The 13996-nt window shown below is 38.9% G+C and overlaps 1 protein-coding gene across 5 annotated transcripts in view; it reads left to right on the top strand.

Moving 5' to 3' along the window:
* The window catches only part of CDH10 (cadherin 10), a 210516-nt gene that overhangs the window by 170313 nt on the left and 26207 nt on the right, over positions 1–13996 (top strand). For all 5 annotated transcript variants that reach the window (XM_019541968.1, XM_019541993.1, XM_019541984.1 and 2 more), the window contains exons 7-9: positions 947–1200; positions 7404–7540; positions 10775–10896. In XM_019541968.1, coding sequence (XP_019397513.1) covers positions 947–1200; positions 7404–7540; positions 10775–10896 — 513 coding nt within the window. The remainder of the gene's footprint in view (positions 1–946; positions 1201–7403; positions 7541–10774; positions 10897–13996) is intronic.

Raw genomic sequence — 13996 nt, 5'->3', positions numbered from 1 at the left:
AATGAAGTCTGTTCTGGTGTCAGGTAAATTTTTAGCCTGCTTATTTCCAAGATATTATTAATTACCTAACACATTTCACCTGTGACAGTCACAAAGAAATCAGGGGAAATGGTATTTCTTGTCTACCCAAAATGAATTCTAATTATAACCCTGAACCTTTCCTCTTTTCATTATAAAAAGGAACTTCTGACAAAGTGTCAAATATATTATCAAAAAAATTTGTGATGGTAGATTCATGAAATTCAATGAAAATGAGCCAGATTAAGGTCTGATTTTTTCCTACTAAAGTTTTAAATCTTAAATTTTTCAGGAATATATTTTTTTCAAGATTAAAACTTATAGCTAAGACCAGTTAAATTTGTTTTGCTTAAAATTGGACTACTGTGTACACACATGCACATTCCTAAAGTATGTCATCATAATGCTGAAATGTGGTATCTAAGGCCTGCATCTGGAAATTCTACAGGCATTATTTTCATTTACCTCAGCGGGAGGTCCATATGTGGAATACTTGTTGGTTTAGATCCTATTTTTGTTACTAGTCAGAACAATTCTTCAAGCAGTTGTTATGCTTGTAAATTAAAGTATACAGTGAAAAAAAAGACTAGTTTGCAAAGGTTTCCCTTTTGAAAATGATTTTCAAAAATATATCAAGAAGCTCCATTTAGTTCTTGGTACTATTGGAATGCATTTATTGAAATAATAAATGGTGAATATCATTGAAATCAATGGACACTGAAGTTACTAGAGGGACTGTGTTCCTCTTCTGTAGAGCTGTGGGAGATAACCATCAGGATATGAGCCTGAAAGATTCTGAGAGCTATGATTAACATACATTAACCCTAGGCTATATCAACCAATGATATGATCTATTATGCTTTTATCTCTTCTGTGTACCCAACATAGATAGTAAGGTAATATAAGCTTCTTTTTTTTTCCCCCACAGCCACTGGACTATGAAACCAGAAGGCTCTATACGCTGAAAATAGAAGCAGAAAATACCCATGTGGACCCACGCTTTTATTATTTGGGGCCTTTTAAAGATACTACTATTGTGAAAATATCTGTAGAAGATATAGATGAGCCTCCTGTCTTCAGCCGATCCTCTTACCTTTTTGAGGTGCATGAAGATATTGAAGTAGGAACAATCATAGGAACAGTGATGGCACGGGATCCTGATTCTGCTTCAAGCCCTATCAGGTAATGTCAAAGCCCTTTTATGTACCTCATATTTTTAAAAGAAGAAAAGTTGATGAAACTTCCAAAACATGGAATAATTCCACCTGGTATTGGGAAAGGGAGAGCATGGTGATATTTCTGAGATTTTCTGGAAAGAAGTCTATCATGAAAATTCTGCTTTCCATAGGGAGAGAGCTATGTAATCTAAGCAGACTGGTAAAGACACAGGAGCAAGCCTTCACCTGCTTCAGCATATATGACCCATTATAACCCTTAGAAGGTTCATCAGATCCTACAAGGCTCAGAATTACCCTCATGAAGAGCCTACATTATATGCTTTCGTAGTTCATGCCCACTTTGTGACTTAGAAGGAGGCTATCATTGCCCCTTCCTCTAATCTTCACAAGTCTTGTGGGCCACCTCCAAGGTCATGGGTCTTTTTTGAGACCATAGTTTAAGTAGGCCACACTAATGAAATTGTACTGAAATTGTACTGTACATTTCAGCATGATGCTGTCCTGCACCAAAAAGGCATGCTGTTCTAACTTCATATGACAATTGAGAACCTAGGGGCTGTCTGCATTGTACAGTGCAGTGTACATACCTTATGCAGCTGTGAATAAGATGACTTGGCTCCCAAAAGCATTATAGTTGTCTTAGTACAGCACTCTGTACCAGCTAACAAGCTTTGCTGAGAGGCAAATTGGGTAGCCAAGATAAAACACCAGGCTAACTGATATACTGTTCTTCTTTCATCCAGGCTAGCTTGCTATAACCTGCTCAGGTATCTCTATGCAGCCATGCTTTGTGCCATGTAATATCCACTTGACAGTGTTGATTGACACAGAGTCATTTAGGCCTATGTGGCTAGGACCAGAGTCAGGGCTTTACAAAATGCAAGTAGCTGAGGTCTAAGCCAGGTATTAGGGCTGTGCAAAGCTTCAGTAGCTGATTCAATTCAGAGGAGATTCAGTCTGATTCAGGGACTGAATCTCTGAATCCAAATTGAATTGGGAAACCACATAAAACTCTGAAATGATTCAAAGTATCTAAATCAATTCAGAAAAGCTTTGGAAAAGATTCGTCCAATTCTGAGATTTGGCCATAGACTAAACAGGCATCTGATAGCTGCCTCCAGTGGTAAGTCTGTTTGGGTTGGGGAAAGGAGGGATTGGGGCTGGTACAAGCTGTCCAGCCAGAGCAGGGGGTGCGTTATTCAGGGAGCGGGCTGCGGGGCTGTGGGATGCAGGCACAGCAACATTGGGTGTGGGGTCTCTGCCCTGCTGCAACTTGCTCAGTCGAGGCGGGGGGACAGGATGTGGGCATGGCTTGCTTTGGATGGCAACAGGGCATAGCTCCCTCTCCCAACACTGCCGTACCTGCATCCTGTACAATCCCCATGCCAGCTGGCAAGCGGCAGCAGGGCAGAGCCCTCATTCTCAGCACTGATGCAGGTGCCTGCATTTCGCATCCCCTCCCCACGCCAGCTGGGCAAGTAACAGCAGGGCAGATCCCCAGTGCCTGCCTCTACCCCTACCAGGGGTAGTGGCAGGAACAGCCAGAGGAGCCACAGGAGAATCCCCCAAGTCTGCCCTGCCCAGACCCATCCCCTTCCTGGCCCAGACTCCCGGCACTTAAAAAACAAACAAACCCTGCACTCACCAACTCTGACAGCAGTGATCAGGGTCTCTCAGGGCTTGTGGCAGAGCCACCCCATGCAGTGCATGGCAGTGGGGGGCAGTGGAGATTGCCTCTCTCTGCTTGGCATCCACACAGCAACTGCCCCATGGTGCGGATGCAGTGTGGCTTGGCAGGAGACCAATCACTGTCTGGGAGCTGGGGTGACATTGGCCCCAGCTCTCAGACAGTGCAGAGTGCCCTGCTGAGCCACACTGCACCTGTATGATGAAACAGCTGCTCTGAGGGTACTAGGTGCGAGGGGAATCCCCACTGCCCCTTGCTGCATGGTGGGGAGGCCTCTGTCATGAGCCCCCAGAGACCCCAGTTGTCATTGCTGCAGCTGGTGAGTGTGAAGCTTTTTTTTAAAAAAATGTGTCAGAACTAGGCTGGGGCCAGGTGGGGGATGGGACTGGGCAAGGGAGCCATGAGAGCTTCTTCTACAGCTTCCTCCACCTGGAGAGAGGCAAGCATAGTCAGAGGAGCTGCCCAGCTGTACCTGCCTCTCCCTGGCCAATCCAAATCACCTCATTTCTCTGAATCAGCACCATATCTTCCAAAGCCAATTCAGCCAAATCAATTCAGGACAGTGATCCAAATCTCGGCATCGAATCACTGTCCTCTGAATTGGCCAAATCTGAATCAACTACTTCCCTATTCACACAGGCCTACCAGATATTAGTCCATTTTCCAGATTGTTAAGACAAGTGTCATGGCAAGGCAAGCAGTTAATCCAGAGCAACCAAGATCAAGCAGACGAATCCAATGCACCAACATCCAACAATGCTTTTGCTGGGGTTTTATAGCTTTTCAATTTTATAGCTTTCTTGTGGGTCCTACTGGTCCTCCCAAGCCACTTGGTCCCCCCATTTAGCACTTCACGAGAGGACTCAGGTTGAGCAGGGGCTAATGATTGGTTAGTTGCTTGGTGGGACCACAACCTTGGTCTCTGCCTATAGATGCAAAAGATCTGGGTGTCACACCTAAGTAGTGGTGTTTTTAAAACTTCAATCTAAAATTGGAACAAAGTTGGTTTATTTATGTGGTTCTTCATACAAGTTGAAGAGTGAAATGGCTTTGACAGAAAAAGCCACTTTGCTAATCATGTTCTATTATTTATCTGGCATGACAGCCTGGAAATGATCGCACACCATTAATCGCTGCCTGTTGGCATTTCATCCACTTGAGTTATGAAAGGCAATTCAGAAGAGACAAAAAGGTGAATTTTTGGCAGTAGTATAAACAAGTTTAAAGGATTCAGTAAAAAGAATTAATGAACCTTAATTTAGTCAGTGTATAGACAGGGCTTCTGGCACATGGAGTATGTATCCATGTAAGTACGTATATTAAATATGTTACAGATTATAGTTGTATAATCTGTAACATATTTAACACACACCAACATGGCTTTATGTATATATCTATATAATATTTAACTGATATTTAACTGTCTTACTGTTGTTTCCTTTTTCTCTGTTGGAAAGAAACCACATCTAACTGGTCTGGATTAAGTAGAGCACCCTAATCTGTATATCCTGGCCCTAAAGGCTTTAATAGCAGCCTTACCCATGCAATTAAAGAATTCAAGTTTTTTCCACTGAGCATTAGAAGATTTTGGATTTTATGATGCCATCCTCAGCTAGTTATAGAATAGCTGGTATTGAAAGAGGCAACAGACAACCACAATTTCTTTCTTCATTAAGACTGGTAGTTTCTTTTTGTTTTCAGGTTAGCTTGGGCGGTGCTTTTAGGAGGTTCTCTTTAAAGAAAAAATAAATGTTGGAGTGCTCTACTTTTAAAATAAATGGTCCCTTTTATTTATTTTTAATACTTGATACTAACTTAGGCCTAAACTTTATAAATAGGATCTCACTCTCCCCTGAGCTTTGAGGGTTCTGAAACCAGTACTAGCCTTACATTTCATATTGGAATCCTACTTCTGTAATGGCTTGAAGGTAAGCCAGGGTCCAAATACCTCCAATATTTAGCTTGGCTTCAAAATCCAAAACTGAATCAGAGTTTTGTAACCTAGGCCTGATTTGTTGCTATTATGTTTAATGATTTTTTTCATTATTATCTATGTTTATTAAAATAGATGTAGAAGGAATTATTCTGGGATCATTTTTAAACTAAAGCATTGGCTGCTTCCTGTGGTATTAAAAAAAAAAGATTTTCAGAAAATACAGGCTATTATCTGGATTTTAGAGAATCAACAGCAACGTCTGCAGGCCTTTGATAGTATTATGGCAATGTAGAAGATTAATGTTGAAGATTAATGGTTATATAGCATGTATATAACCAAAAAATTTGAGCTTGTAAAGAAAACAGAATGGACTATTTATATGGACCTATATGTAAAACACGTCTTTATTGGGAAGATGGAACTTTGATGTTCGAAGTAGCTCAAACAGCGGCCTCTTAAAGACCTATTGGTTTCATTATTGTCAAAGGGTGATAATGCATTGCTTTTTGTTTGTCTTATGGTGAAGTTACATGTTACATTTAAATCATACTAAGGGCACTTAAAATGCAAATGTCTGCACATTAAATCTCATTAACTGCTAAGTGCCCTCTGAGAGTCTCAGGTGAAGGTAAACTCTGGGCCTTGCTACCTAGCTCATGTTAAGATAACTTCAGTCTGCTCTGTGGAAATTAAATGAGCAATTTGCAGTCCTCCAGCATCCTAGCCCCTCATTCCAACCCAGAGCAGGGATAGGGTCATGGTGTCATGGCTTCTAGTCACACCCATGCTCACCAACCCACCAATGGCAAGTCAGAGCAGTGCAGGCAAGAAACAGCAATAGCCCTTAATGTGTAACTGCTCACAGCCCATTCTAACTTTAACACTGCTTAAAATTCCATATATTTAGTGTGCCTAAAATATAATGTGTAACTTCACCCGAGATGTGTTTTTTCCCCCATGTTAAAGCAGATGACATATTGATGGTATTTAACACAGACACACTGCTGTAAAATATCCTCATGATAATATTAAAATAGAATATATCCAAAACAGGTCAGCCACAGGGATTTTTGTTTAATTTTAAGGATTGAATTCTGTTAATTACTTCAGAAAATTTATAGATTTTTCATGACAGATTTGAAATAAATATGTTGTGTAGTTACAAAAACTTAATTTCAAATGTATTTATCATTTTTTGGGGAGGAGGGTAGGAGAAGAAGAGGAAACACTACCAATATCAGAATAGGAAAGGTCAGAGGAAAGGAAATCTTATGGTTCAGTATTTCCTGCTTGGTTCAAATTAACAAATACTAGAATTCCAAGGATAGAATTTTGTGCAATTTCCATTCTTCTATATTCCCTCATATGGGGTATGTTCCTTCATTTCACATCACATCTGCAAACTACTAAAAGTACTAAATCAAATTTCCAGAAGAACATAGCATGGGCAGCTGATTGCCACCACCATCAAAAGTGCTGGGAGCAAACCCAGAAGTGCCACTGGTGCTTCTTTTAACAACCCCACAATCTCAGGGGTGTGCCAGCCATTGCCTCCCACTCCCTGGCTGGCGAGGGCCAATCTCAGGGGGAGCACATGCACACACCCCGCCCCCATGGTCCCTTTATGCATTGCCTGTGGAACACAGTGTTGTCCTAGTTGTGTCCCATCAAATGCAAAACTAGACCAACTTAAATGCTTTTGGAAATCCTGTTTTTAACCCATATGAATAGCCCTTTCCTTAATTTACATGAGAACCGTTTTGACTTCAGTATCAGTTTTGGATGCCTGAAAAGTTCAAGGTTGTGTCCTTCCTATGTGTGTGCCCTTAATCAGGAGAACAATATTATTGATAGCAATCTGTATGCTTATGAGACAGCGACATCTTTTCCAAGTCAATGAAAAGTCTGCCTCTCTAAATGCTTCAAGACAAAGTTTCTATGATACTGTATTAGGTCCCTCAATATCAATACATTCAAAAGATTAGAATGCATGCAAGTCAATGCAGCTGAACATTTTTAAAACATATTCAGAAATGACTTGTCAGTGTGTTACCAATGTTCCTTAAACAGGAAGGGGTTGGGGGGGATTGTTAATTCCCACTTTATTTATGTTCTTCTTCCATTACTTGTCTGATTTTTTTAATGCAGTATTATTATTTAGTTCAGCTGTAAGGCACTCATGAAAGGGTATGACAGTGGCATGGTAAAGTAATTGATTAAATGCATAGTACTATAAAAAACTTAAATTTGTGGAAACTAAGAACCTGGTCCTGTCCCATCTATTAGGCATTTTAGTGGATCTTGTTCCATGCTGCTGAAGCCTCTGAAAAATAGGTAACATAAAGGTGAATGGATTCTCCTTTTGCTAGATGCTTTTTATGGTATATTCTTAGACCTAAAATGATAGCATGCTACAAAAGCAAATGTATTAGCATTTTTTAGGGACTTGCGCAGTGTGGAATAGGATCACATTTATCTTGATCAATGTATAGAATCTGAGTTATACAGATATGCTCTATGATATAGTTGCTGCTTTTCATTTTCTGTTACATACATAACAGCTTTTCTTCCTTATCATGTTTAGGTTTTCTTTGGATCGACACACTGACCTTGACAGGGTATTTAATATACACTCTGGAAATGGATCCATCTACACTTCCAAACCACTTGACCGTGAGATATCACAGTGGCACAATCTTAGTGTTATAGCAGCTGAGATGAGTAAGCCAATTTGTGTGTGATTTTTCTTTTGTTGTCCCTATTAAAAAGAAAAAAAGAAAGTGAGGAGACAGCTGTTTACCCTTTTCTATGAGCTCCTCAGCTCCCAGATAAGAGGAGGGCAATGGAGTCTCAGTTATGGCCTGAGACCAGGTTTAAAGGGCTAGGTAGTTGACATCTGCCTTCCCCAAACAAGTGAAAATGAGTGAGGAAAGAATGCCCTCCAGTATACAAGTTTATTGCTAGATAGATCCCAGATGAGTTAAGTTAATACAGCTACGGTCTAATCAAACCACATTCTCACATCTTGCCCTCCTGTTTGTTTGAGAAAATGGCAGTTAGTGTTAGAGCAGCTGAGATCAGTAAATCAGTGTGTATGTGTGCGCCTGCGAGAGAGAGGGGGAGAAAGAGCAAGAAAGATAAGAGAAATAGAGTTTTCTTTCTTAATTTTCCTCATTAAAAAAATTGTTTTAGTACTTCAGTTAAATCCTGTAGCCCTTAGAATCAATATATCTTACAAATACATAGCCCAAGTGGTTTGCACATCTCTTGATTTAGATCTTCTTTTTTACATTTATTTTGATTTTATACATAATCAGAATAAACTTGGGGTTCTTTTTAACCCAGTATAGTAAAGGTAACTCCAATCCCACTAACGCACAAGATCTGAGGTGGCAAAATTATGAGATTTTTTCAAATCAATATATGAGATGCATCCATTTGAAAATTTACTGTTTTTAGGTAACTTCTGTATCAGTGGAAGTAGCAGTCATTTCTGATAATAAAGTCATGGTGCTATCATGCTTCAGTACTATTCATTGTGCTACCTTTGCTATTTCATGGTATTTATGTACTATGGGAATTCAAGGTTCCTCTATGCTTAAACGAAGCTATTAAGCTCATTTCCCTGTCAGGATATTTTGAGAGAATTTAACTTCTAAACCTAGCTGTAGTAATTAGGACTCTTTAAAGAGGTATGCTAATTTTTTGAAAAGTTCAGGTCTTTTAAGTGCAATCAGTCTGCATAGTAACTGCTTGAAATTTGTACCTGCCAAACCCAGCCCAATCACTATCCATTTACAACAGATGTATGTGCTTCTTTGCAGACAGGAGAGAATGTTTGGATACTTAGGACATTGTTTTCCATGGACTTCCAGATTTTTGCTCTAAATTTGACATTTTAAAGCAATTCTTTATGTCAGTAGATATCCTACTAACACTATTCTTTCAAGTTCTGCAGTTAGTAGTGTAGGGTTGTGCAACTGGTGGTCTGCAAGATATATGTGGCCCCCAAACCATTAACTTGAAGCCCATAGATTCCTGATTTGGACAGTGCTCCCTCCCCGCCATCACCTGATCCCACTCTGCTACCAGACTCTGGTCTCTCCCTCCCTTCTCTGGCTTCTGTTGCCAAACCCCACCCCTGGTACCCTAGTTGAGGAAGTCTGTAGTTAGATGACTTGGGGACCCAAGGGCCTTGTGCCAGCATCGTGTGGGGCACCAGCCTGGTACAGCAAGCAGACACCCATTGCACGATTCAATGGGAGGACAGTCACTGAAATAGTATAGCAGCGGACACTTGTAATTATGTAGGGATGACCACAGTGAATTGCAGCATGTAGCCTGAGGGACATGGCACCTTGCAGCTCCCAGCCTCTCAGAAATTGGATGGCCCTGCTACAATGTATGCTTTGATATACTATGGCAAATCAAATGGTAACTCCAGTTAAATCAGCAATTTGAGATCATATTCATTGTTACTTATTTCATGAACAATTTGAATGGTAATCAGATTTATTGTATATATGGAGTTCACCTTTTTGTAGCTACAGCTGATATTATTATTGAAGGGAGGACCACCAAGAAATGCATGTTGGATATACAGATAAAAGTTATTTTTGTACAAGCCTAAGCAAAACAGCACACCTGTGATATCAGAGACAGGAAAGAAATATAAAAAAATGACCATCAGTCATATTACTCATGGTCCTTTCAGGGAAAAGGGGTGAAAGAGATGAGACAGCAGATGCTCATATCTTCCCCAGTGGTACAGTGGGAACATCACTTATAAGATGTTATACTAATATCCTTTTCATGTTATATCTATATATATAGTTTCCTTAAAATACCTTTACATATCTATAATGCATGCCAGTGGCTACTTTTTAAAAGCATTTTCAGCTTTTATTGAACACTGTAAGAGGAAGTGAGTATTGGATTTTCCTCCCAAGCACAATACATTGGTTTGGATTGTTATTATGATAGATAGGGGACAAGTGTTGGGAACAGGAAAATGTACTGATACTTAAGTTGTCCTGAACACCTGAGCACCTCAGGAATAAAAATTATTTACTCAAGGGCTGCAAGTCATAGGAATATGACCACTGATTTCAAGGGAAGAAGATACAAGATATTTGTTCTTTTGTAAAACATTTATATATCCACATTTTATTTCTTATAGGAAGATGTCTACACATGCATTTAAGTCTGACTGCATTTAATGCTCATTAAGCTAATGTGCATTAAGCAATTTTGGGCAGGTGTCTACACATGCAGAGATTTTGCAGTAATGTTAGTGCAAATTCCTGAAGCCCTGCCATGTGCTCCTAGTGGCTGAGCAGAGCCAGCACTAAAGTCCAATATGTCATCTATGGTTGGTGCTCTGCTCATCTGTACGTACTTATTCTACTGGTATTATGGGTCATATTTCTGCTCTGACTTATAGCAATATGCTCATTAGATTTTCTCATGATTTAGACCAAGACTATGAGAGGAAGAATGGGAACCTTGAGAGTTTCCTACAGATTTGCTTATATCATAAACTAGTTAACCCTTGTTAAGTATAAAACAAATTTAATTACATCTTTTATATGTGGTTTTTTTCTTTAAAAAGAAAAAAACTCCCAGCAGAACAATACTGTTGAGCACATCAATAATAACAATTATTGTCATGTAATAAAATGAATAAATATATAGTTATTGATTTTCAGGAACAAAAAATAGTTTTTATGTTCATATAAACAGCTGAATTGCTCACTGGATCCTAAAAAATAAATTTGATTCTGGCCCTGAGTTCCAGCTTGACTCAAACCTGTGGTAGGTTGAGTCCATAAAACCATGCCATGGTTGAGTATCTAGTTTTAAATGCCCAGCTTTTGGTTGCATTTGAAGAAGACAGTGTTTGAATAAGATGAAAAAAATCACTTGTTCTTGTTTTCATGTTTTTCTTTTTGTCAGACAATCTTAAAGATACTACTCGTGTCCCTGTTTATGTTAGAATTTTGGATGTTAATGACAACGCCCCCCAGTTTGCTGTATTCTATGATACGTTTGTATGTGAAAATGCAAGAGCTGGACAGGTGAGTTGTCTGTAAATCCTTAAAGCAATTTAGTTTTACTATGAAACAGAGTTCTTGATCATTCTTAAAAATACATTGTTCAGTGAGATTCTTTCTTGAGCACTTCATGAGATACAAAATAAAAACAATATATTGGCAGTGAATGAAGCTTGAGACCTGCATAATAATAGTTTACAACTGTATCAAAATGTAAATTACCAAATGACTTTTCTTTAGTTCTTCAGAAAGGACTTTCAGAAAGAGCTCTATACATTCTACTTTTAGAGCTTTTGTTTTAGTAGCTGTTTTGTTGTTGCATCAGATGCAGTACTATATAGGTCTGAAAGATATGCACTAATTGGTTTCAATGCTATCTTCACAGAAGAATGTAACTTGTTATAAATAATAATTGGTGATCAAATTCAATTTTTTTTAAAAGACATCTTTGTCACAGAGCTCAACTGCCATTTGAATTCATATTTATGGCATTTATAACATCAATACCACACTTATTTTTTATGCAAATGACATTTCTCTTTCAAACACTTTCTGTGGGAGAATCAAAAACATAAAAGATGTCAGTTTTGAACTGGTAGTATATTGTTTTGTTTGGCCTTTTACAGGATCCAGAAAACTATACTTTATTTAAAATGAAATGACTTTGCTGTTCACTATCTAGTTTCTAGGATGCAGCTATTGATTAGGATTGTTCAGTTTTTCTATTACTGAACAGAGCATGTTTCACAGCACATTAAGCCAAAAATAAAAGGCCTGTAACAAGGCTGCACTATATATAGGATATAGGGATATATGAGTATCGCAGAATTGTTAAAGAGAGTGCAGGGGAAGAGTTCAGGCTTATCAGAGAATAAGTTGAGTATTACAAGCTGGTTATTTAGTTTGCTATATTAGCATCATTTTCTGAATTCCTTCATTATATTGTCTTTTGTTATTGAGTTTTTTGTTTGGGTTTATATGTATACATTCAGGACCAAATCTTACTTTACCTGAAGGGCATCTGAGTGAAAGTGTGCACCTAAGTGTACTTCTATTCTACCCTGTCAAAACCCTGAAAATTCATGACTACTTTTGTAACACACCTCATTCTACCCTTGTGACTGAGTCACAGAATGGTAGCAAAGAGTATAACCCACCTACCTTTTATATTCACAGATTTTCAGGCCTTTCAGTAGGATGCAATAGGGTCACAGTTAGGTACCTAAATCCAGTTATGCACCTAACAGGTGGACTAAAACCAGGCCCTCAGGAGTATTTATTATGAGGCAGACAACCTACATGCTTTAGAACTGGCTTGGGCAATTTTTTCCATCAGGTTTTTGGAGTTTTTTTAACTTTAAATTAAATGCATTTATCTTTTTAAATGTATTTCTCTTTTTAAAAATGCATTTGAAATTAAATTTGAATTCATGGCAGCTTATATAAATTTAATTTAACATCCATAGATTATAATGATAATATTGAGCAGACCACACGTGCCAAAGTTTCTAATGGAAATCATTGACTAACCACCTGGAACTGTAAGTTTATTGACATGATAAACCAGCTTTTGACAGCAGTAGCCTATTCTGCAGATGAAGAGAGAATGTTTTCTTCATTTCAGTTTATTCAACTAATTCAGTTCACTGACAAGTCCATTCAAAGATAAGAAACAGACTGAGAGCTGCAAAAGAAGGAAAGCTCATTTTCTTTTTTCCATTCCCTGAATTTAAAAAATAAATAAATAAATGGGAGGGGAAGAGAAATAGTCAACTTAAAATCCTGAAAGTTTTGGTAACCTGAAATAATTGGTTCAATTTACTAACTAAACTACAGAAAATACTTCCATTTTTAATGGAGCAGTTACTTCTAATTGGAAAATACTTTGGAAGTTATCTTCCCATCCACTCCTACCACCGTTATCACACTGGTGTATCCAGCACATTTAAGGTTAATCTTATTTAATGTATATAATCATTTAATTCAGGGCTCAGCAGCCTTTTTCCAGCATTGGAGGCCAATGCAGGCTGGAGCTTCTGACCCAGCTGTTGCTGAAGAAGGGAAGTCCCTGCCCCTTCAACCCCCCAGCTGCTAGATTTCTGGCCCCTCTTCAGCAAGGGTAAGCTCAGGCACTACAGAGAAGCAGGCTCTGTGGTGGAAGGGAGTGCTGCAGAGCATATGGGCATCACTATGCAGCTCCATAACACCAAGTCCTGTGTCAAACCAGACCTCTGGGGGCAAGATGAGATCTTTTTTGTGAGCCAGATACAGCCTGAAGGCTGTAGGTTGCTAACCCTGATCTAATTTTTTTAAAAGTAAAGAACCTTATGATTTACTATTTCCTAACTAAATAACCTAATAAAAATGAAAAATATAAATAAAAGTATGCTAAGCTGTACATTTGTTTCAGCAAATAAGTAGAGATATAGGAGAGAATCCTAATTTACTTTATTTGCCTAAATGATACAGATGACACCACATGGCTATGATTGGGGCACTTGTACTTGGCTTAGGATTCAACTCTAGGGACTCTGATACACATGCAAGAAGGCTACTCCAAAGTGCAATGATTACAGCACACCAGAACAGACTCCATTAATTAAGTCTGCTGGAGCCTGGTAATTACTGCACTCCAGCTGATTCCAGCATCCCCATGCTGAAAAATGGTGCGGGGGCACTTTAAACTAAAAAGTGTTTGATGAGCTTTAGTTCAAAACACCTTACTTCCATTTTTTCAGTGCAGGGATGCTGATGCACATGATATAGATGCTCCCCCCCGTGCTTTCCGAAAAACATATATAAATGCCCTAGGTGTGCAATGTCTACATTGAACACGCTCAGCAGGATTTCACTCTGGCCATGCAGGTAGATGGTATCATATACTTGCAAGGCCAGGCAAGTCCCAAAATTGTAGCCTTGTATAAAGTATTGATGGCAGATGAGGATAACCTTTCCATAGTTCAGCCTAAAAGTTTAGTGTCTAGGGTACTTGCCCAAGATATGTACAGTGTAGGTGCCAGATCTCTCTTGCCCAAAGGAGGTTTCATAGTTTCATAGTTTCATAGTTTCTAGGGTCGGAAGGGACCTGAGTAGATCATCTAGTCCGACCCCCTGCCATGGCAGG

Source organism: Crocodylus porosus, unplaced genomic scaffold (genome assembly GCF_001723895.1).
Source record: "Crocodylus porosus isolate Cpor-Errol unplaced genomic scaffold, CroPor_comp1, whole genome shotgun sequence".
Lineage (NCBI taxonomy): Eukaryota > Metazoa > Chordata > Crocodylia > Crocodylidae > Crocodylus > Crocodylus porosus.
Note: the sequence above shows the minus strand (reverse complement) of the source record. Positions and strands in the feature narration are given on the sequence as shown.